The 22,039-nt window shown below is 42.2% G+C and overlaps 4 protein-coding genes across 4 annotated transcripts; 3 read left to right on the top strand and 1 right to left on the bottom strand.

The window, feature by feature from the left end:
* Positions 1–237: 237 nt before the first annotated feature.
* FOMMEDRAFT_154220 (uncharacterized protein) lies at positions 238–2,064 on the top strand (the record flags this gene model as incomplete). The annotated part of the gene is made up of 4 exons (XM_007264770.1): positions 238–658; positions 721–789; positions 844–1,777; positions 1,839–2,064. 4 exons carry the CDS (start codon positions 238–240, stop codon positions 2,062–2,064), a joined length of 1,650 nt encoding a protein of 549 aa, XP_007264832.1.
* A 447-nt stretch (positions 2,065–2,511) lies between these two features.
* On the bottom strand, positions 2,512–6,590 carry FOMMEDRAFT_105290 (uncharacterized protein). The gene is made up of 12 exons (XM_007264769.1): positions 5,976–6,590; positions 5,752–5,866; positions 5,585–5,671; positions 5,402–5,525; positions 5,113–5,288; positions 4,934–5,037; positions 4,670–4,860; positions 4,468–4,575; positions 4,273–4,398; positions 4,139–4,198; positions 3,500–4,081; positions 2,512–3,423 (listed from the first exon to the last, which is right to left on the bottom strand). Exons 1-12 carry the CDS (start codon positions 6,358–6,360, stop codon positions 2,863–2,865), a joined length of 2,619 nt encoding a protein of 872 aa, XP_007264831.1. The 5' UTR covers positions 6,361–6,590; the 3' UTR covers positions 2,512–2,862.
* A 178-nt stretch (positions 6,591–6,768) lies between these two features.
* FOMMEDRAFT_18719 (Rpa49 subunit specific to nuclear RNA polymerase I) lies at positions 6,769–8,809 on the top strand. Its single transcript, XM_007264768.1, has 8 exons — positions 6,769–6,943; positions 6,999–7,206; positions 7,269–7,564; positions 7,659–7,911; positions 7,995–8,156; positions 8,254–8,379; positions 8,484–8,509; positions 8,590–8,809. The coding sequence occupies exons 1-8, from the start codon at positions 6,835–6,837 to the stop codon at positions 8,721–8,723; spliced, it is 1,314 nt and encodes a 437-aa protein (XP_007264830.1). The 5' UTR covers positions 6,769–6,834; the 3' UTR covers positions 8,724–8,809.
* A 6,914-nt stretch (positions 8,810–15,723) lies between these two features.
* On the top strand, positions 15,724–17,786 carry FOMMEDRAFT_18718 (uncharacterized protein). The gene is made up of 2 exons (XM_007264767.1): positions 15,724–16,793; positions 16,857–17,786. Exons 1-2 carry the CDS (start codon positions 16,359–16,361, stop codon positions 17,625–17,627), a joined length of 1,206 nt encoding a protein of 401 aa, XP_007264829.1. The 5' UTR covers positions 15,724–16,358; the 3' UTR covers positions 17,628–17,786.
* Positions 17,787–22,039: the final 4,253 nt, after the last annotated feature.

Here is a 22,039-nt window from a genome sequence, read left to right as displayed (position 1 = left end):
TCCGCGATCACGTGTGATCGGCGGTCTACCCCACCATACCGCGTTCGCGTCTGTTTCTCGACCCAAACCAGCCCTGTCGACGATTCCGGGCGCGAACAGGCTCCTTTCCACTGTTCGAGACGGCTGCTGGGACTTTCAGAGTAACGAATAGCTGCGAGGCAACCTACCGGTCCGATACGAGGCAAATCGTGCACTGCTGATTAAGGCCTTCTACGTATCGGATACCAATCATACAACATGGCGAAGGAGATGTCCGAAAACAAGACAGAAAAGCCGACTACCGAGAAAACTCTTGAAAAGCGTATCGAACATATCAAAAACAAGCGACGCGATCGGGGCGGAATATTCCAGCCACAAGAACATAATCCACTCATAGAAATGCTCATGTCCCGTGATGTCTCTGGTCGCTCACCGTCGAAGGCGCGGATAAAGCCACGAAAATCAGTTGTTGGGAAAGGATCACGTAGAAGCAGCTCTAGAGAGATATCCCCTCTGGAAGCTCGAGCCGCATACAGACGCAATTCAACTGCTCATCAGGCATTACCTTCGGTGGCCAGCAAGGATCGAAGGAAGAGTACGGCTCCATCAAGTAGAACGAGCAGGGAAGCCGCTCCGGAGCATGCTAATACTATTTCCAAAACACACGGAAGGGCAAAGCGTATGTCCGCGAAAGACGCTTGCATAAAGATTCAATTAACACGTTCGTGGTTATCTCTTCAGCTTCTAGCACATCGAGAACCTCTTCAAAGCGTTTAGAGGTTTCTGATGCTTCTAAGAATAAGTCATCAGGTGGGTACATATCCTAAGTCTATCTCTGCGATGTTGACCAAGCAAGATGAACAGTCTCATCATCCAAACGGCGGCGAGAAGAAACAGAACTCGAGACAGACGAACACGATACCGGTTACGATACTCCCTCCCCTTCTAAACGACTCAAAAAATCCGCCGTACCGTTGCCCTCCGCTTCTACTACGGCGAAATCTGCCACGACATCTCGATCCGCCCCTGCCAAGTCAAAAAGCAAGACAGCCACCAAAGAAGCATCTCATGCTGAGCGATCCGATCATGACGAGGACATGGATGAACCACCTCCTCAGAAATCGAAGCCTAATTCAACGACAAAGAAAAGAGGGAGACCAAAGAAGATCGTGGATAATTCTGATGTCTCCGAAGTACCATCTACTTCAAAAGCAAAAGCCAAACCGAAGCGTGCTCCAGCATCCAAGCCGCCGAGTAACAAGTCTGGGCCTACAGCAAAGCAGGGAAAGACAACAGCAGGGAAGTCAAGAAAAAAGACTATCTCGGTTGATGACGACGAGCCTCAGGGGAAGACTAAGGGGAAAGGAAAGAAGAAAGCTGAACCTATCCCGGAACCCGATATCGATTCCAACTCTGAAGAGGAGACAGATTATCGATTGAAGCTTCCTAAATCGCGTCTTGAGACCGTCGTTGAAGAAGATGAGGAGGTAGAAGAAGAAAGTAGTGGTAGGAATCGGAAGGCAATTACCAAAGGCGCTGCAACGTCGGGTAAGGGAGCGTCGACAGTATCGAAACCAGGAGCATCCAGCGCCTCGGAGGTACGAAGGCGGAAGCAACATGTAGAGGACGACGACATTGATGAACGGCAGTCTCGGGATAAGATTCCTACTCGAGCTGGGAAGTCAAAATCGCAAGCACCTTCTCGTTTAAAAGCATTAACGGACGTTGACAAGAAAGACGGAATAGAAAATGAGAACCCTATTTCTACCTCACCACCACAAAATCCAAAGGCTACTTCGTACGTCTTCCAATATTTTCTCCCAATCATTATTGTTATTCACAACTAGAATTCTCCCCAGGTCTAGATCCAAACCTAATTCCGCAAAAGCAACGAAAACAGGTAGTGCATCCGGCCCAGCCTCCAAATCAAAACCAACGTCCAAATCAAACACAAAAAGAAAACGACCTGGAGCTGACCCTGCTCCATTCCCAAAGTCCAAGTTCGCAAACCTCCCTACGACCGTGTTCAACTCACCTATCAAGGCTGCTGGTAACTCAGATGACGAACTCGACTTTCTGTCATAGGCCCCGGAGTTCAACACAGACTAACAACTAAGTTCGTCCTTGCTGCTTATTTTCGTGTCCATTTACTTGCTTTCTTGTTCGTTGGCATACCTGTATGATTTAGGATTAAGTTATTCCCTTCTATACTTTCCTCCACTATCACAACATTTTCGCCCTATTTGTCGCATGTGCATATTGTAGTACAACTAGACGTCATCATCTTCACAAGGACTTGTACACTTATTTGGGGATGTTTTGTAATAGAAAGGAAAGCATGGATGTACTTTATCAGTTCAGTAATAATTTCATAATAGACATCTTTTCTGCATACGTTTTCGTTTGATCGTTCATGTCTTACATTTTTATACTTCATCATTTACACTTATTAAGGAAAAGAGAAAGGAATTAGTCAGGTCGAGTTGTCTAGAGTAGATGGGCTGATATACATATTGTCGTTATAAAGAAAAAGAAAGGGACAAAGAAAAGCAACATTGATGCATTCAATTCGAGATGCAAAGAAGTAAGAGTCAGAGTAACAGAGTGACGAACGAGGTGGGTACAGTCGGAAGGGAGTGAGCGGTGAGTGAAACGAACGACAAAGAAAGAAAAAAAAATAGGTCTATTTTCGCAAAGCTCCAGTAAGTAAGTAAACAACTAAATCTCCAACCAGAAGAACAAAATAATATTAAGTATGAACAGAATAAATCAGATATGCACGAAAGTTAACAAAAAAAAGCGAAGACACGAAAAAACAAACAAAAGGAAGTATGGGAATCAAGTCTTCTTGAAGGATCGAGGAACGAGCACGACATACACATATCATAACTCCCTACGACTAGACGCAGGTGGCTCGTCCCACCTCGACCGTTTCGACGGAGATGCGACATCACCTCCACCCCTGTCAACACTCATATTCATCCGTATGTCCCCGTCAGCATCTGCTACGCCAATCGACACATCTCGCCCAACAACCGCAACAGCAGGACCGGGTCCCTGACCGTTCGCGTCCGACAAAGGTGAAGGGTCGCCTGATTTCTCGTCTTCGTCTTCTCCTTCATTATCATTCTCATTGTCGTCGTCTGGCCCGAGGTCGAGTGCGTCTTCCACGCTCATCATCAGTCCCGACTCTTGGGGTGTGGAGCCGTTGGTGTTGGGTCGTGAGCTGCTCGCAGAACCTAATCCTGAACCGGAGCCGGAAGGTTTCCCTGGTCCACCCACTTCGCCGTTGCTGTTCTTCTTCTCGAGTTTCCTAAGGAGCTTCGCGATGTATTCCTTAGCGAACTTCTTAATCTTCACGACTTTCTCGTCCGAGAGTGCGTCTAATTTACCAGATTGGTATGAGCTGGATTTCTTCTCTTTGTCTGCGATGATGCACGTAAGCTATTATTAATCCATAAAAAGCATTAGTTCTCTCGAACTTCAAGTTTATAAGCGATAGTAATTGGAACAGACTCACTTCCTTCGCCTTCTTCTTAAACGTCTCATGATCCAGCTGATCCCTATGCTTACTCAAACACTTCACAACAACAGCCCCAACCAACTTCTGCAACCTCTTCTCCTTCAACGCTTCCTTCTCCTCCGTCGACATATGTTTCTGCTTCGCCTTCTCCTTCGCTCTTCGACTCTTCCTCTCTGCCTCTTTCTCCTTCTCTGCCTTCTCAGCAGCAAGTCTCTGTTCTTCAAGTTTCCGCGATTCTTCAGCTTTGCGTTGCGCATTGGCGATAATGGACGCTGCGTCCAACCTCTCGTAGGATACATCTTTATCCTTGTTTTCCTTGTAATTTCTTGCGAACTCATCCCACCAAGATTCTTTCTCTGGCTTTGTAGAAGTCTCTCCTTTCTCCCCCTCCGTACTGCGCGGTGGAGGAGGGACGTTCTTCCGACCTAGAGGCTTCAACTTCAAACGCGCGAGGAGCTCCGAGTTGGCTGCTTCGTTGTCTTGTCCCTCGGATGCGGTCTTGCGGAGTTTTTTGTGTAGGGGTTCTGATGAGAAGGTGATTACGTCGGGGATTGTTGGTGTGTTTGGGTCGTCTCCGTCCTGTTGTACGATAGTTATGTCAGTTATGGGTAGGAGGTATTGGATATGTTGGCTTACTGCTTTAAGGCGCTTCGGTATTCGGTAACCCGTTTCTAAAGACGACCAGTGTTCTAAGAGCTAAGGGAAATAGCCATAGTCAGGAAAAGCGAAAACAACCATAAGCATTTATTGAGGAAAGATAGAAGACTTACCTTCTTCGCCGAAGTCCTAATACCCTCATTCTCATGCTCCGCAAGTGCACCAACCGGTTCCTCAATCTTAGAATCCTCAACCTTATTCCGCTGTAATAAAGGCCAAGTCGACAAGCTTTCCAGGACCTAATTTATTTTTATTTAAATTAGTTCATAAATGCATTCACACGAGTAAGACATAATCGGGCCGCTTACCATAGTGCAGATATCGACGTCGGAAAGGTTATCATCGAGGATGTTACACATTAAGCTATACCCACGTAACCGCATGAGTTGACGTAGTGCGGGCTGGTCGTCTGTCATCTATACCATTCATCAAAGAAAAGAAAAACCAAATTAATCAGAAAACCAAAAACAATAGACACGGTTCATTCATTCCTATGATGGGTATTCTTACCTTGATACGCGAAAGAAGCTTCAACAACACCTTCCTACTCTGAGTCTGCCTAATAGCCTGTACGACTTTCGGAATATCCTTCTCGACCAAAGGTTTAAGGACAGGTACGTAATCCTCGTCCAATTTCCTGCCTTTCTTCTTCTTGCTGCCTTTGAGGCCGTACATCTCGACTTCTTCGCTAATTCCAAGTGCTAAAGTAGAAAAAACATATCAATATCATCGCTGCATTGTAGGTTTGTATGGAAATGTAGGGAATGTAAGTACCGTCGAGGTAAAGATCATCCATAGCAGCAACGTCCGTCTGTGTCTTCCCACCAAGTACACCAACGCAATTCGGTTCACCACAATAACATGGCTGTGCATCATGTCTAATAAAAAAAACCAACCAACCAACTCATCAGCACAAAAAAACAGCGAAACGATCTGACGTTTGAAATACGAACCCATATCGATCAACATTATAATTAAACGTCAACTCTTCATCCTTCTTAATATTCCTCTTCGCATAGATACCCATTCGTACTCGGTCCCCGACAGTCCATTTCGCGACGTAGCAGTTTGGGTTACAGCTGTGGTTTGCGAAGCGGCCTTTTCCACCGCGTTTTGTTGCGTCGATGAACTATAATTAAAAAAAAGAGTACAGCGAAAAGGATAAGGGAGTAGAAGTTAGCAAGGAAATGATGAGGAAAATTTCTGAATAGCGGAATTTGAGTGTGAGTGTGAGTGGCGTACCTCATCCTTCTGCAACATCATAAAATAAAAATGTCGGATCCCTTCCTCCGCATATTCACGCATCCGTTTCGCAAATGACGGTTGACTAACGACATCACCGATGTACTCATAAATAAACGCATCTCTAAAGGTATATCAGTCCTGCGGGGAGTGGAATAAAACAAGCCACGTTATCACACTGACTTGGTGATGTCTGACCCGGCACGGAGCCCAAAACCTTTCTTTTCTGTTAGGACGATCTCTACGTTTGCGTATTCTTTGCGTTGTAGCCTTTAAGACGAGTGACATGTTGGTACGTTGTGTGAATTTTTGATTGAAGAAGGTGAGGAGGAAGGGTGAAGGGTACGTACCGTTGATTCCGACAGTACCCTCTACATCGACAATCGCCCTCCTCGCACTCGACCTGCGTCAGTCTGTTTATACAGTCGGAGCCATAGCCGCAAGCCATCTCTGGGGCGTCTCTACCTGCATGTCCAGAAAGCAAAGCAATAACCTAAGCTAAACTAATTCTCTATGCCAGACTCTCTCTCGGAGAGAGACTCCTAACCCCTCAAAATTGTGAAAAAAAACTAACCTGGGACGAACTGACAATCACACGTCATACTCTCAAGAGCCTCTCTAGATCTCCCAAGCGTAGAATACTGATAATAATTCTCCTCCAACTCCTCAAACGTCCGCATAGCGCTCTCCTCCGCACGTGGGAGGTCTCCGACGAGTTGTGGACCTGGTTTCTGTTTTGGCATGGTGGGTATGGGAGTTGATGATGAGCGCGAGGGTGTGTCGACCTTTATGGACGTCATGGCACTCGGCGCTGGCGAGACGGAGAGCTTCATGTCCTCGTCGAGTAGCTCGTCTTTCGGCGTGGGAGGTACCGAGGTAGACGGAGAGCGTTTCGGCTTTACGTCGGCCATGTCGACGTCTCGCTCTTCGACTTTGGGCAGCACAGCTGTGGCGGCCATGATTACAACAACACAGAGGTACGAAAGCAAGAGAGAACGGCGTCTGAGAGCTGAAGACGCGGCTGAAGAACTGAGTCGAGGGAAGTCTCTCTCCTTCTGTGCAGCACTGGTCGCCTAAGGAGTCACGGCTTGATTTCTTGACTTTTAAGACAGAAACACAGATTTGGCGGCCTCGCGCTTGATTAGTGGTGAATATGGCAAGAAGAGATGCTTGCTCTCTGCCAGGACCTGTTATTATATTGCATTAAATAAAATGTTAGAAAATAAGTGTGATTAAATTGGGTGTGTGCTTACTTACATGTGCGCGTGTAGTCAAGTTTCAAGCCAAGACTCGGCGCGCCTTGATTGGCCGTCTCTTGCCTCCGACCGAAAAACTTGCACTTGATCTGCACTGTACACTGCTTTGGCTATCATTTCTACTCTACCCTACGCTGGCATTTATCTGCTCTTTATAATATTATATACGTTGAGGTGATGGCGCCCCAGACAACTAGCAAAAAGCGGAAACGTGCAGACTCGTCCGCTGATCAAGTAACAATTTCCGTTTTCGACAAATCTCCTTCCGCTGTTGGTCCTATCCTTGGTATGTCTCTATTTCTCTCTCGTCATATAAGCACAGTACTAAAGTGGCTTTTAAGCTAGCTTTCCAGCACTAGATCCATCTAAATCCGCAGCATTCGCTGCGTACGCACCGCCGCAATCTCCAAGCAAAACTAACGGAGCTGCAAACAAAAATGCAGGGCGTGAACAAGAATTTTCTCGGAGACCATTACTTGTTGCTGGTGAGACGGATGCCATAGAATTCCATTCGACAGGCGAGAACGAAGCCGTACGAGGTGGAAGCAGGTCCGTTTCCGCTCTCTCATCCAAGTCAACATCGACCTAACACAAATTAATTCTTAACGCAGATACCTAATAGGCATCCACAACAAACGCACAAACACGCTCCTCCTGCGTCCCGCACCTCTCCAAATTCTCGGCAGACGCGTAAAAGCACTCAAGAACCTCGCTCCAGCTCCCTCCACATCCAGCACAGAACGCATTGAACAGCGAAATACACTAGGTGAGATGTTCGGAACGCGTAAGGCACAGAAGGCTATACGTACCGCGGAGCGGAATCGCGTGGACGTGGATGCTATGGAGGGTGTTGTGGGACATATTCAGGAGAGTGTTGAGAGTGGGACGAGGGGTTTGCCTAGTCAGGGTGTGTTTCATTTCTTATTCCTTATACCATTTACATTTCCATCTGCATTTGATATTGATAACCCTTCGCCTTACTTTAACTTAACTTAATGCAGAAGAAGCAAAAGAACTCGCAGACTCCACACGCCAAATCCCGAAATTCAACCTGCACGCAACGAAACCAGAGGACGTATACAAACTATATGACATCGTACCCGAATCCGAGTTGAACGCACTGCCCATTAAGGAAATCATGAACGCAACTTCGCAAGAGGAGCGTATGAAGTTCGTACCGTTCTCTCGATCAGACTGGGTTCGTCAGCACGTTGCGGCGATTTTTGAGGGGACGAAGACTAGTAAGAGGTCGTTGTAAGCACAACCTCCCTTTCCTTCTTCATTTTGAGGTTGGTTAGAGGAGTATTGAAAGGAATGCGGTGTTTCCCTTATTGCAGGAGAATCATACTTTACATCGCATGCCTCCTCGTCTTCCGAATGGGTGCAGTCCGATATTGTAACAAACGGGAAGACCTCGAAGAGCGTTTACCAGGTATACCATCTAACGTTATCGATGGTATTTATTCTCGATTTACAGAGACTGTACGAGGGAGTTCTCGGTGCGCATCCTCTACTTATTTTCTTCATCTTTGTTCGAAGTTTCAGCTGCTGACGACGTCTGTTCGCCTATTGTACGGTTGTATCTTTGTACTTTAGCGTGCAATTCACGAGCGACAACGCCGTACGGCTCTTAACACATATCTTCGCATTATGTCTGCACGTCGATAACTTTGCGACCGATACGACGTTGATCGCTGCGGACTTGCGGGAACCTGTAACGAAGTACGTACAATTTTTTTAATTTTTTAATTCAATTATTCATTTCTCTCTCTTCCTTTTTCTTAATGTGTCTTATTTTCTAACTCCTTTGGCGTAATATTTAATAGGATCAACCAGCATTTCAAACTCCTCGGTAAGTCGCAGCTTTTCAACTCTACATACCAGTCATCTATCTGTGTTACTTCGCGCTAATTTTGGTCTGATCCATCGTAGGCTGCAAGATCGAGAAACTAAGCACAGTAGAGATGAGCCGACTCGGTTTGAGTGCATCGGGTGCAGAGCATAAACGTGCTGTGTTACGCGTTCCGTTGGAGTTCCCGAAGGCGAGGATGAAGAGAAGGAATTGAAGGGAAAGTAGATCGTATATGTGACCTTCTGTCGCTCGCAGTGAGCGTTATAAGTATGAATTTAGCATTCTACACAGATAATCGTTGTTCGGTGAATCTCAGGTATAATATGTCATGAGCTTTTACACATCGTCATCCACGTAGCACTCATACTCGTTAAATAGGTACCTCGATGCATTTAGTATTTTTTCAACTCATGCATCAGTACCAATATTTCTCATGGTTGAGTGTCAAATAGTCTAGATGCAGGATACAGTACCACGACGAAGAGTATTCCTTCTACGGAGTGATACTAGCAGCATTTTGTCCTCTCATTATAAATTATTTACACTGGAATACTGTTGAGAAGTAAAGCTTTTCTCATTAACGAGTGAACAGAACTCGATACAACGCGACGATCCTACAGATACAAGAAAGTCGTCCTCATATTAATATTTCACTGGTACAGTGAACAAGTGCTGCAGAGGGCAAGGCTCTGGCAAACTTGGCACTTTGCTGGCAAGAAGTGGAAGCCAACAATCTGCTGCACGGATCTCTAAGAAGTCTTATAGCCAACATTAATATTCATGCCCTCCACTCATAGGATAAGTGTGAAGTAGAACTGTGCCTGGTCTGCCAAGTGCAATATTGCTCCTATTTCTCTGATCCATCATCAAAATCTGATCTCACTAGTATGACCTTTGTATACAAACCAAACTCAATTATGACTTCTCCTAGATAAATTATTACAATTTTGCAGGTTCATGTCAGAATTAATACTAATGAAAATCCTAAGTATTCTTTCCAACACATCAAGTAATGTAATATAATCATTGATATATTAGCTTCATGTTACTTCTTTGTCTGATATTTCAAACATGTGATAATTTAGTATGTAATTATACCTGTTTAAGATACTGATACCAACTCTGAAGTCAGTCTCTGGTTGTACAAGAGAAATCTAGTCTGTGTAATGTGTAACATTGTATGTTGCTCTCTTGATAAATTGTCTATTAGTCTGTACTATGTATATAGTACTGTTGATAGAATCAATAATTACATAACTTATTTTGCTCTAAAATCCTGTTCTGTAGAAATATATAAAGAGTGAATAAAGAGATAAACCTTCATTACATTGTCCTACATACAAGCATGTCTCAAAGCAAGCAAACAGATTCTAGAACAAGCTCTACTACAGAACAAAAAGAGAAAGAGCAAAAACCTTGTACAGAAGAGTGGAGAGGTGTGAGAGCTTCATGGACAGCTAATGATGAGTTTGGTAGTAAGGATTTCTCACAGTTCACTGAATCATTGAACAGAGTCAGAGAGTGTGTGACCAGAGAGGAAAAGAAGAAGGATGGACAAGTAGGAAATACAGAGATTAAGAAATAGAATGACAGTTAATAATAATAGAGACATTCATCTGTCTTGAATATATTATGTAGAAACATAATAGACACATTATAGTCCATCCAACTGAATACTATTATTACTTACCTAAATCAAAATTGACAATGCTAGATAATATTCACAATAAGATACAATAAAAATTAATAGATGAGATAATTGCTAGAGCTGTGTTATAAACCTAACATAAATATCTGAACATCCACAAATATACAGTAAGTGTACAGACACATAAGACACTACAATGTTTTGGAGCATTTGAGTTGAAGTAACTACTGGACAGTAAGAATATTACTAATTAGGCATTAATATTGTTTCTTAGTATTGTAACATAAATAGTGAATTCCTCAACTCTACACTAAGCAATACTTATGTTCTCTGTCAACAACAGTAACTGCAGAGTAGTACTAATCTAGATCAATCTCACAACCAGTTTTCTGAGTAATTGTCAAATCTGATCCTACCAATATGAGTATTGTATCAGACTAACTCCAGTTGCAACTATTCCTAGAAAAATTGTTGCAGTTTTGTAAATGTACATTCAGAACAGATATCAATAAATGTTATAACTATAGTTTTCCAACATATAAAATGCAATATTATTATTTCTGTCTCTGAATTGTAGATATGACATAATGTTACTTGCAATTTTGCTGATGTTGTATACTACTGTCTACTCTGAAGCATGTCTCTGATTGGACAATGAAATTATACAATGTATAACATTTGTCATACTCACAATGAATTGTCTAGCAATGTCTGCTATATATATAATCCTATTGATGGTAACAACAGTTATTTATTTTACTTTGCTTTGAAATTTTCTCTTTAGTTATATATAAAGAGTGAACCAAGAAGCAAACCCTTATTGCATTCTCCTTAAATACAATATGTCCTCAAGACATGCTTCAGACTCTAATGATAACTCTGGTAGTAAGAAAACAGAGCAAGAAAACACTCACCGGCGACGCTGGAAAGATTATATTATTTTCGACAATGACTCGAACAAGCTTGACGAGCGTACCTGCACAGAAGAAGACAAAAGGAAAACAGAAGCATTGTCAAAGGTACAAGAGAAGAAAGAGGGTGAATGACCATTAGTATTAAAACTAGAAATGAATGTTTGACTGTTTTGCACGTATATATTGTGTACAAATGGAAAGATACATAGCACACTAGTATATTTGACCGAATGATACTAGTGCTCGCCTGAATTGAATTGATGCCACGAGAAATACATTCACACTGTTAAAGTGATGAAATTGGCAGATGAGATGAAAGTAGCAAACTGTATCATATAAGCAACAAACCAAGCAAGATAACACTGTGCTTGAAGATACTTTTATTAGTTACCATATCAGCTATTTAAATACAGCTAAGCCATATAAGAGGGAATTTGAAGTCTCGAGCCAGCTGAAATCATCAATGGCAACAATATAGTATATTGTGTTGTAAAGCACAAACATCACCGAAGCGCCTAGTAAGTATTATGAGTATGACATCCGAGCACTTGATGTAAGTGTGTGGAGGGGATCAAACAAGGATCAACAAGAGACATATCCTATACAGTAATACAAAGCTTAAATGTCGATGACTCAGAGTCAGACACTGGGTATACAACGGGATTACTTCGAAAGCTAAGCCTGTTGGCTATCACTTGAGACCCGATTCAGAGTGAAAGTGAATTACAGTATATGCATATGTATATGAGTGGCTTCGAAGTGACCAGAAAGCGAGAGACATATTCCACTACTACTAATTTAATTCATTGAATCCGATTCCAAGCCTCTTCAATGGACCAGTAAGGTAATGAGTTGTGTAATGGCCCAGATATAGCAAATGTAAATTAACTAGCCAGAAGTGAGGTTGATCAGAGGGACCTGCAAAGCAGTGCAAAAATGCCAAAGAAGATTAGGGTAGGACTGTGGACGTCCGAGTCACTGATACTGTAAGCATGGACGATGCTAGGAATTGCAAGATACGTCACTAATGAGCATGCATTTTATTATCAGTCACTGAACACCTGACATACACATATGAAGGAAATGCAGAAAGAAAATGCATCTATAGTGTATCTACAATACAGTCTATTATGTTAATGACTAGGACACGATATAAGTGACGAAAGTCGATTCACAAGCCAAGACGTCGATGGTCGTCCGGAATAGAAGTGAATGATAATACAACACGGACGTGACTTCAAGGTGGATTTGAAAGCAGAGACTCCTCCCGCTGATTCATCCACGATTCCGATTGAGAAGCTGATAAGGCAATTGAAGTGCTGTATGACGCATCGAATGTACAGCAAGAGTCGATTGGTAAGACGAAGTGAAGGACAAATGATGCGATCAACCTTATTTAGAAGGCGATGCCGTGTGCCGTCCGTTAAACGCGACCTGACATTGACTGTGCTGACTGACTCCGTCTTTCATTCCAACTGCGCAAGTCGTGCAACCTTGTGGTGCGGTGCGGTAGTCATCAACGCACTTCCCATCGTCGACCGACGTTTTCGCATTTTGCTAAGAGTGTGTGTCGTGCAATAAAGTGTGACGTTGCGGATGTTGCGTGGAGACACGTTTGCATGAGGATGAGCAAGATATTTTTAAATTTTTCTTTTTTTTCCTTCTCACTCACTCACTCACTCTTTGTATTCAGACAGGTGCAATTAGCTGAAAATTGGCCAAAGGGGCAGCAAATGGAGATCAATTTTTCTGTCTAACTTGCCTATTTCTCTAGTCAATCATCAGGACCTTTGATCTAACTAATATGAACTTTGTACAAAGTAAATTCAGGTACAACTTTGGCTTTCTAATGTCAAGAAACATGATGTAATCAGTTATACTCTACTTCATGTTTGAAATAGATTGCTCCTATGTTAGAGACTGTTACTGTGTTATAATATAGTATGTAATATTACTCAGAATATGTGCATAATACTATATTAAAGTAAGTATCTAACTGGATAAGAAGGATATGATTTACAAAGTGTTTGCCATTTTATAAGGGGTTGCTTAGCAACAATTGCTATACACATAACAACTGTTGATAGAATCAAGGATCACTTGTTGCATTTTGCTCTACAGTCTTACTCTGGAATTATATATAAAGGGTGGACAGAGAGACAAATCTTCACCACAATATCCTACATACAAGAATGTCTTCAAGGAATAATTCAGACTTGGCTAATAAGTCAACCTCAGATGAAAATAAATCCAGCAAAAACCAAGGAGGAAATCCATGTGATTCCCACTATAGCAACTCTCTATTGAGTAGGGCAGTTGGCTTTGCAAGCAATGATCCTAGTGCAATGGCAAATGCTGCTGAAAGTATGAGTAGATATAAGGATTGTATGGAAGAACAGGAAAAAGAGAAAGAAAGAAAGAGAGAAGAATATTTTGCAGCATTGAGAGGTGAACGGAAAAATAGCTAGGGTTCTCACTAATGCTGGAAGAGATATTTTGACAGTTTCTACTTACTGTATGTAGAAACGGATAGATAAGTAATATGTAGTACTTCTTTATTTGAAAGAATACTACCAGGTTAAATCGAAGTTTATAAGGCATGACACAATGTACTCAAGAAAATCATTCACAATGACACAAGGTAATTAAATCGTTAGATGAGAAAAAGCTGTAGCATGCAACAGAAATCTAGTCTAACTATCAAGTAATTTTGAAGAAAGGGGGAGATCCCAGTCTTCACAATACATTAAAGGAGTCTGTGTCAAGATATATTGTAAAGTAATGCTGTTGCTAATCAGTCTTTTTTGGTATTGCTTCTCAACATATATTGTATTGGGAGTACTGAAACCTGTAGCTTTGCATGCAAGCACTTTTTTTTGCTCAGGTACTGTGTTTAGCAGAGCAAGTAATCAGAGGATGACTGATAGAATCTCATGGCTAGTTATATAGGTTACAAACAGCAACTGCTTTACAAACCAATAAAGCACAACAAACAAAGTGAATAACGACAGAGGAAACGTAAGTCAATAGTAGATTGGTACAACAAGAAGTACTGAGTGATCCGATCAACTGACCAAGCGGATTAACGCCTCCTCTGGAATAACTGATCCGAATATTTAGTTGGAAGGAAGGAACGTGAATCTGAGAGGGTCAGAGATGCACAGTCAAATGAACACAAGTATAAAAACAACATTACTAGTACTATAAGCAACAAACTAATTGGGATAACACTGTTGTTCGAAGGTAATTTTAATGCATTTGGAGAGTAGTGAAACAGGGTAGATTTGGTAGAAAGTAATTATGTTAGTAAATTCAAGACAATAGGATCACACGAGAGTAAGGATGGATTGCATTACTATAAGCAACAGTCCATGTACACAACTAAATGCTTAACAAAAATGCACGAGGGATTTGAACGTCACCAAGGAGCCAAGTGATTATTCTAGTACAAGATCAGAACACTTGACATGGTGTGTGGAGGGAGGGCGAAACAAGGGCCAGCATTATTTATACAGCAATACAGTGCTTAAACATTAATGACTCGGGTACTGGATACACAGCCAATTTGCTTCTCAAGCCCAGCTATTGGAAAAAGTGGATTTGCATCGAAGGTGAATTACAGCACTCTCCGCCACATAATACATCCGAGCCTCTTCGACCAACTAATAAGGCAACGAGTTGTGTAATTGTTTGGGCATAGCAAATGTAAATCAACTTATCAAGAGTCGATTGGCAAAATCAGAAACTTGAGTGATCCGATCAACCCTACTACTTACATTCGCAGATATTACTATAAGCAACTGACCAAGCGGATTAATGTTGCTTCTGTGGATTAGAGTATGAATATAGGTATTACTCGTACTATTAGCAACAGACCAGACGCCTCAATGATGTTACAATTCAATACTGCATGTGGAGGCGGATGGAACAAACTATCGAAGTTGAAAATCCTTTACAGGAACCAATGCTCTTTTGTTATTAGTTTAATAACTGGACACTTGATATAAGTATGTGGAGGGAACCAAACAAAGGGCAACAAACACATACATTTATATTGGTTTAGCGAATACAGTGCTTTAACGTTAATGACTCGGAATCCGGATACAGATAGGTGACGGAATCGATTCGCAAGCCAAGCCAAGCCATGTCAGTCGTACATTGTTGTCGGATTCGGAAACGAAGAAGTGAATTATAGTACAGCATGGACGTGACTTCACGTGAATTAGAAAGCAGAGACTCTCTCCACTGATCATCCGCGAATCCGATTCCGAGTCTCCTCGAGAGGCCAATAAGGCAATTGAAGTGCTGTATGACGCAGCGAATGCACAGCAAGAGATGATTGTTAAGACAAGATGGCGGACGAGTGATGCGATCAGCCGTGTGCCGTCCGTTAAACGCGTCCTGACTCAGCCAGTCTGACTGTTGACTCGGTCTTTCATCCCAACCGCTGCCAATGCCGCGCAAGTCGTACATTCTTGCGGTGCAGTGCGCGGTCATCAACGCACTTCCATCGTTAACCGACTTTCTCGCACTTTGCTAAGTGAGTGTGTGTCGTGCAGCAAAGTGCGATGTTGCGTGGAGACACGTTGTCTGAGTTCAGGATGAGCGAGATATTTTTAAAAACTTTTCTATTTTTTCTTCACTCTTTTTTTGCATTCGGAGCAGCTGAATTGACGCAGATAGCTGATAATTGGCCGAATTGGCAGCGAATGGGAATAGGTCCGGGAGAGCAATAGGAAGCCGTCGTAACAAATCGCATGACGGAGCAGCATCCGATAGCAGATATGAATTTGGAGGGAACGACGCTAATCCGAGTGGATGAATAGCAACATCGGGGGAAATCGAGACCGACAGGAGTCGCATTGCTGCGTGCTCGTCGGACATTCCTCCTTCATCAGTCGTCTTGCCGTCCATCCGCGCAGGCGTGTCTCATTTCAATCCTTCGCCTTCCTTATGCGATTGGCCCCCGGGCTGCTTAGTCCGACCTCCTCGCTGCGCTTGTTCTTAGCACATAGACTGACTCCGCAGTCCGTCAGCCTGCGTCGCTTACTCAACGCACATGCCGCGCTGATGACTCGTCCGACTCCGTCTGGTCCGCGCCAATCCACCGCACCGTCCTTCCGATTCGTACCCGACTGCGGTTATAAAACAGCCCCTCCCTCGCAGTTACCATGCACTTCGCTGATAACGACCCCGCCTCCGCCTCTGCACAGCGGCTTCACTATCTAAAGTGACACAACAACCTTCAGCAGCACTGCATAACAGCACAGCGACTACAGCAGCAGCAATGATCTGCACTCACGCACAAGCCGGACCAAGCGCACATCGTGCTTCGACTCGCGCATACACTAACTCACCCTCGTGCGGATACGCCAACAACGCCATCTTCCCCTTCCCAGGCCCCGCACCCACACGAAGTCAGCGCGAGATGTATTTACGTGCACTCGAACAGGAACGCGAGGAGATCCTCGCAGCCGCTTACGCCGACAAGCGGTCAAACTCACCAACCAATACTTACGTCGAGCCCTTTGTTCCTGACTTCGACGGGGAAGATACTGAAGACGAGGATGAATCTCGTTTCGACGATCGCGGACGTCAACACAACTTCCGCGAAACAGTCCGCCAACGCCAGGCACGTCTCGAGTTCCTGCGCCGACAGGACTTTGCACGTCGAATTGCGCACCGCGGACTCGAAGACGCAAAGGCCTCTGCATATGCTATCGTGCGTAATCTCGTTCAGCCTCTCTCCGACAAGCAATCAACTCAGACTTTGGATTTCGAACAGAAACGTCTCCCACCCCCCCGCGCTCGCCCTATTGAGCGTGTAAATGCAGCTACCAAGATCCAGCGTGCCTACCGCCTGCACCGTGCAGTCGCAGGTCTGAACGACTTGACGGCACGCGTAGATAAGGCACATGAGACTTTCGTCCGGGGTTCGAGAGAGAATTACGAGGAGGCGTGGCGTAAACACGCGGAAACTTTGCACGCGCTATTGCGTGAGCTCGGCGAACGGACCGGCGTTCTCTCCGCCGCGGAAACCTCATCTACGTCAGCGCAAAATCAAAATCAGACGCAAATTCACCCCCGTGTACGTTCCGCGGCACGTGCGGCTATGGACGCTCTTCGCGCGGAGTTGGCACAACTCGATCGTATGCAGGTCAGCCGGCATTACGCGCCTGCGGCTGATGCTGCTTCTCTGTCGTCAATCTCTTCCAACGAGGAGGGTGATTATTACGATGATGACGATGACGATGACGATGAATCTGATGACGATGACTATTCATCGTACACTTACACCCCGCCGTCATATGCTACTTCGCTGTACGTCGTCGAGGAGGAAGACGAAGATGACGTCGACGCATTCGAACGTCAACCCGCATTCGAGCCAGTCAAGGCTACTCTCCACCAACGCGCTCGCCACACTCCTTTAATCTCCACATCTTATTCGAGTATGCCGGCACCAGTACCAGTGAAGGTACCAGGATTGATCCGCTCACCTGTGGCGCGATCGCCTTCCCTGCCTTCGATCCCTGAGGAGGTTGACATCGAGGCGTAGATTTTTTTCTCTTTTCTTGATCACACCCATCTCCATCACACCTCTCACACAAAAGAGAAATTACTCGACACTTCCTCTTTACGTTTCGTTTTTTTGTTCACGCAGAGTCTGAGCTACAGTACATCAGATTCTCTTTCCCTCTCTTTCCCCCCCTTTTTTACAGCCAAGCCCATATTGTTCTGCCTTCCAAATGTTGTGACATTACACGTCTTACTCGCAACCATATAATTAGCAATTTGTTGTGCCTATTAGATCATTAATCAATAAGAATGATCAATCACGAAATAATTGTGTACTTTTTATTGTAGGTACTACTGCCTTAGTAAGCCTTCAAGACAAAGCTTAAATTAACACATGAACAATTAAAGATGTTTGCACAATTGATAGACACAATTTGAGCAGTAGCAACAAGCATCTTTTCATTTACAAAGGCTCAATCATAATGAAGCAGATTAAGAATATCAGTATTATGTAATATATAAATTTATAAACATTATACTTAAGTTTGTCTTAGTTCTGTTTACTTACTTAAATCTTAATAATATAATTCCAGACATTGTGGTTCATACACAAAGCTACTACTGTTACTATTGGCTAAAAGAGAAGTCAAGTTAATAACTGTAGTAAAACAGTTTTGTAGTAGAATTTCTTCTTTCTTTTTTTCTGTTTTTCTTTATGTGAGAGAGAGAGAGTAGTAGAGTAATACAACTTCTTTATTTAAGAGATGTATACATATAGTATATATATATAAGTATGTACATTCCTTTAAGTTATTAATCTAAAATAAATAATAATCTAAAATACTAGAATATAGTATATAGTAAAAAGTATGAATTATTCTACTGTTTAGGTTTATAACCTTTAGTCCAGTTTTATTAGTAAAGTTGACAAGTCTAAGTTGGTTACAAATGGCTAACTAAATACAGTTGTACAATGAGGAGGTAACAGAGTTTCTTACAAATCAGGTAAGATTTAGACCAACAGTTCTCTATCTTTACTTATAAGTTAGCTGTCCTTGTACAAAGTCTAATTTAACTTATTATACTAATATGGTAGTACTGTAAGAGTACCTTCTTTTATTACACTTAAGTTATCTGAGGCTTAATCTAAATAATATTTCTAATATAAAATACAGTAGGTTGGTTACAGCTTATAATAAATTTAAGAGACCTCACAGATTTCCAAACCCTACTGTTCTGACCTATACTCAAGCTACTGACTGAACTCAATGTTCACTAATTAGGACAATTGGTTTTAGAGGGAGAGTGATGTTATGATTCTCTACTCTCATACCTTCAGTTCTGAGGGTTCTACACCCTTCTGTACTGGAACTCAGGACTTCCATCCCTTAGAGGCACTGTCTATAAACTATATGTGTACTGACTCTTACTACTACCCTTCCTTACTTCATCATTCCATTCCTTTGACCACCCCTTCATTCTTTGTTCATTCTATAGTCTCTTACCCTTTGTCCATCCCTTCATTCTTTGTACCTTTATCTTTGACATTCCTTTCTTTCATTCTTTGTAGCTTATCATTCTTAGTAGCTCATACTCCCTGAGTACTCTTGTGTAGTTTAGTATATATAGGTGTACAAGATCAGACTAGTCTAGTAGTCTTGATCTTATCTACTCTAGGTAGTCCTGTACTCTTAGGCTTACTCTATATACTCTACTCTTGTCTTGCTCTCTCTCTCTGCCTACTCTGCAAGTTCTGACTACATTCTAGTACTTACATTCTGTATTTCTGTTGTGTAGAATAGTTGTAGCCTGGGTCCCCTTACTGAGCCTTCAGGTTCCTTCTACACTGTTGCTAACATCACCTTAGTTTCATTCTTATCTAATAGGAGGTTAGTTGTCTCAGACTCTAAAGATGGTACTATTTGAATTTTGAACTATTAAAACTAGTAAGCTGACCTAAACAGAGTTAATGTAGAGCACCTAAATGAAGTTGATAAAAGTCTTAGATTGCCTTAGTAGTATGGGTGAGATTCTTAGCAGGTTCCTAAGTGTGTTCTTCAACTAGGTATCCCTTCTAGTAGATAAGGAACTTGAGCTTTCTATACACTAGCTTAGTATCTACTACATACTCTACTTTGTATTCTAGTTTGGAACCAATGAGTTCTGGTGAAGGTAGTAGAAGGGTTCCCTTGAATTCTGAGAAGCACATACAAGTTGTGTATGAATTTTAACTCAAATTATAGTCCACAATCATAAATGAGCTTTTAAGAGAGTCTGTGTAACTAGAAGACATGATTCTAATAAATACATACTATACTTTCAGAAGTGAGTTCTGTTTGGGTTAGAACTGTATGAACTTGCTTAGAGAATCAGTCAACAATCATACAGATAGTGTTGTAACTCTAAGACTTGGGTAGCTTACTAATCAGGTCCACTAAGACTTCTTCCTAAGAGTGATCCAGAATCTGATACAGATGTAAGAGAGTCTAAACCCTTGTCTGGTAGGCCTTAGTCTGTTAGCACATATTGTAACTGGTTATGTACTTTAGGATTTCTCTCTACATTCCTGGCTACTAGTAGTTCTGAGTAATAAGTTCCTGTGTTTTGTGTTAGCCCAGATGTTCTATGGTTAGATTGTTGTAATGAGCTCAGACAATGTCCTTCTACAGCTTCTGATCCTTCAGAATGTACAGTTGGCCTTCCTAGTAAACCTGTCCATCCTTATCCTCCTCCTAATCCCTAGCCTACTTCTCTAGTTACTTTACTATAACCTAGTCCTGTGTGTGTCTTAGAGCTTACTGTATACAAGTAACAAAGTTAACATTCTTAGATTTGAGTCAGATCTCTCAGATTGTCTTAGACACAAAACAGGAATTGTCTAGGAGAACAAGATTTTTGTTATTATTCTCCCCCCTTTCATAACCTACTTGTCTTGAGAGTAAATCAGCTTTTGTCATTTGTGTTCTGAGTTTGTAGGTTAGTACAAAGTCATAGTTCTACAGTTCTAACATCTAGCAGGCTTAGTAGTGGTTGAGCTTCTGAGGCACTTAGAAGTACTAGAGATTAAGGTGATTACTCCAAATCTTAAACTTCTGTATAGTACTAAAGAGATATTAATACTACTCCTCTAAGGAACAGATAATTGTAAGAAGTTCCTTATTATAGATAGGGTAGTTCTGTTCTGTTGTAGAGAGGGATTCTGATTGGAACACTATCAGACACTACTTTCTGTCAATGAACTAGAATAGTACTACTCTATTTGTAAAGTTAGAAGAGTTAGCTTTGACTCAGAACTTGTCTACAACTGTCAGAACTGCTAATATAGGCTTACTAGTAATAACCTACTTTAGAGACTCAAACACAGACTACTACTAATCCTCCCATTACTAAGGAACATCTTTGCTAGTAAGATTGTAAAGGGGCTAGACAATAGTACTAAAGCCTCAAATAAAGTATTAGTAGTAGTTTACAAACTTAAGGAATACTTAGACCTGTTTCAGGTTCTAAGGTTGTAACTAGTTCCAAACTGTAGTTACCTTTGTTGGATCCATACAGACCTCTCCTCCACTAATTACAAAGCCTAGATAATCTACTGACTCCTACACAAAAGAGTACTTTACTTCTTAGAGGAACAGTTTATTATCTTAGAGCTATTGTAGAACTGCTCAGATTAGTTAGTAATAGTACTTGACTGTCTGAGTAAAGATCAGAATGTTATCCAGATACACACTAACATACTCTAAGTCAATCAGATCTGTAAGGATATGATTCATGAATGACTAGAATGTTGTAGGCAAGTTGGTTAGTCTAAAAAACATTATAGTTGGTTTGTACAATCTGTAATTAGTTTGGAACACAGTCTTCTACTCATCTCTGTCTTAGATCTAAATATTATTGTATTCCTATCAAACATCCAACTTAGTAAAAACTCTGAATGTATGTGTCTTATTAATGAGCTCCTGAATCAGGGGGAGTAGGTACTTATTTTTGACAGTACTCTTATTAAGACAACAATAATTCTGGACTGGGCAGAGCTTCCTATCTTTCTTTTTGACAAAGAAGAAAGGGGAGGCTATAGAGGACTTTAAAGGTTGGATCTGACTGTTCTGAAGATTTTCCTGAAGGAACTCATCAAGTGCCTCCTGCTTGTCTCTGTTGAGTAGGTAGACCTTGTAATCCTTAGGTTGGAAGCTGTCAGTAACAGTATAGAGGGGACCTGAAGGCTCAGCAAGGGGACCCAGGCTACAACTATTCTACACAACAGAAATACAGGATGCAAGCACCAGAACATAGTCAGAACTCACAGAACAGGCAGAGAGAGAGAGTGAGACAAGAGTAGAGTATATAGAGTGAGCCTAAGAGTACAGGACTACCTAGAGTAGACAAGATCAAGACTACAGGACTAGTCTGATCTTGTATGCCTATATATACTAAACTACACAAGAGCACTCA

The sequence above is a fragment of the Fomitiporia mediterranea genome (genome assembly GCF_000271605.1).
Source record: "Fomitiporia mediterranea MF3/22 unplaced genomic scaffold FOMMEscaffold_4, whole genome shotgun sequence".
In the NCBI taxonomy this organism is placed as follows: Eukaryota; Fungi; Basidiomycota; class Agaricomycetes; order Hymenochaetales; family Hymenochaetaceae; genus Fomitiporia; species Fomitiporia mediterranea.
The sequence above is the reverse complement of the archived record's forward strand: the minus strand, read 5'-3'. Positions and strand labels throughout refer to the sequence as shown.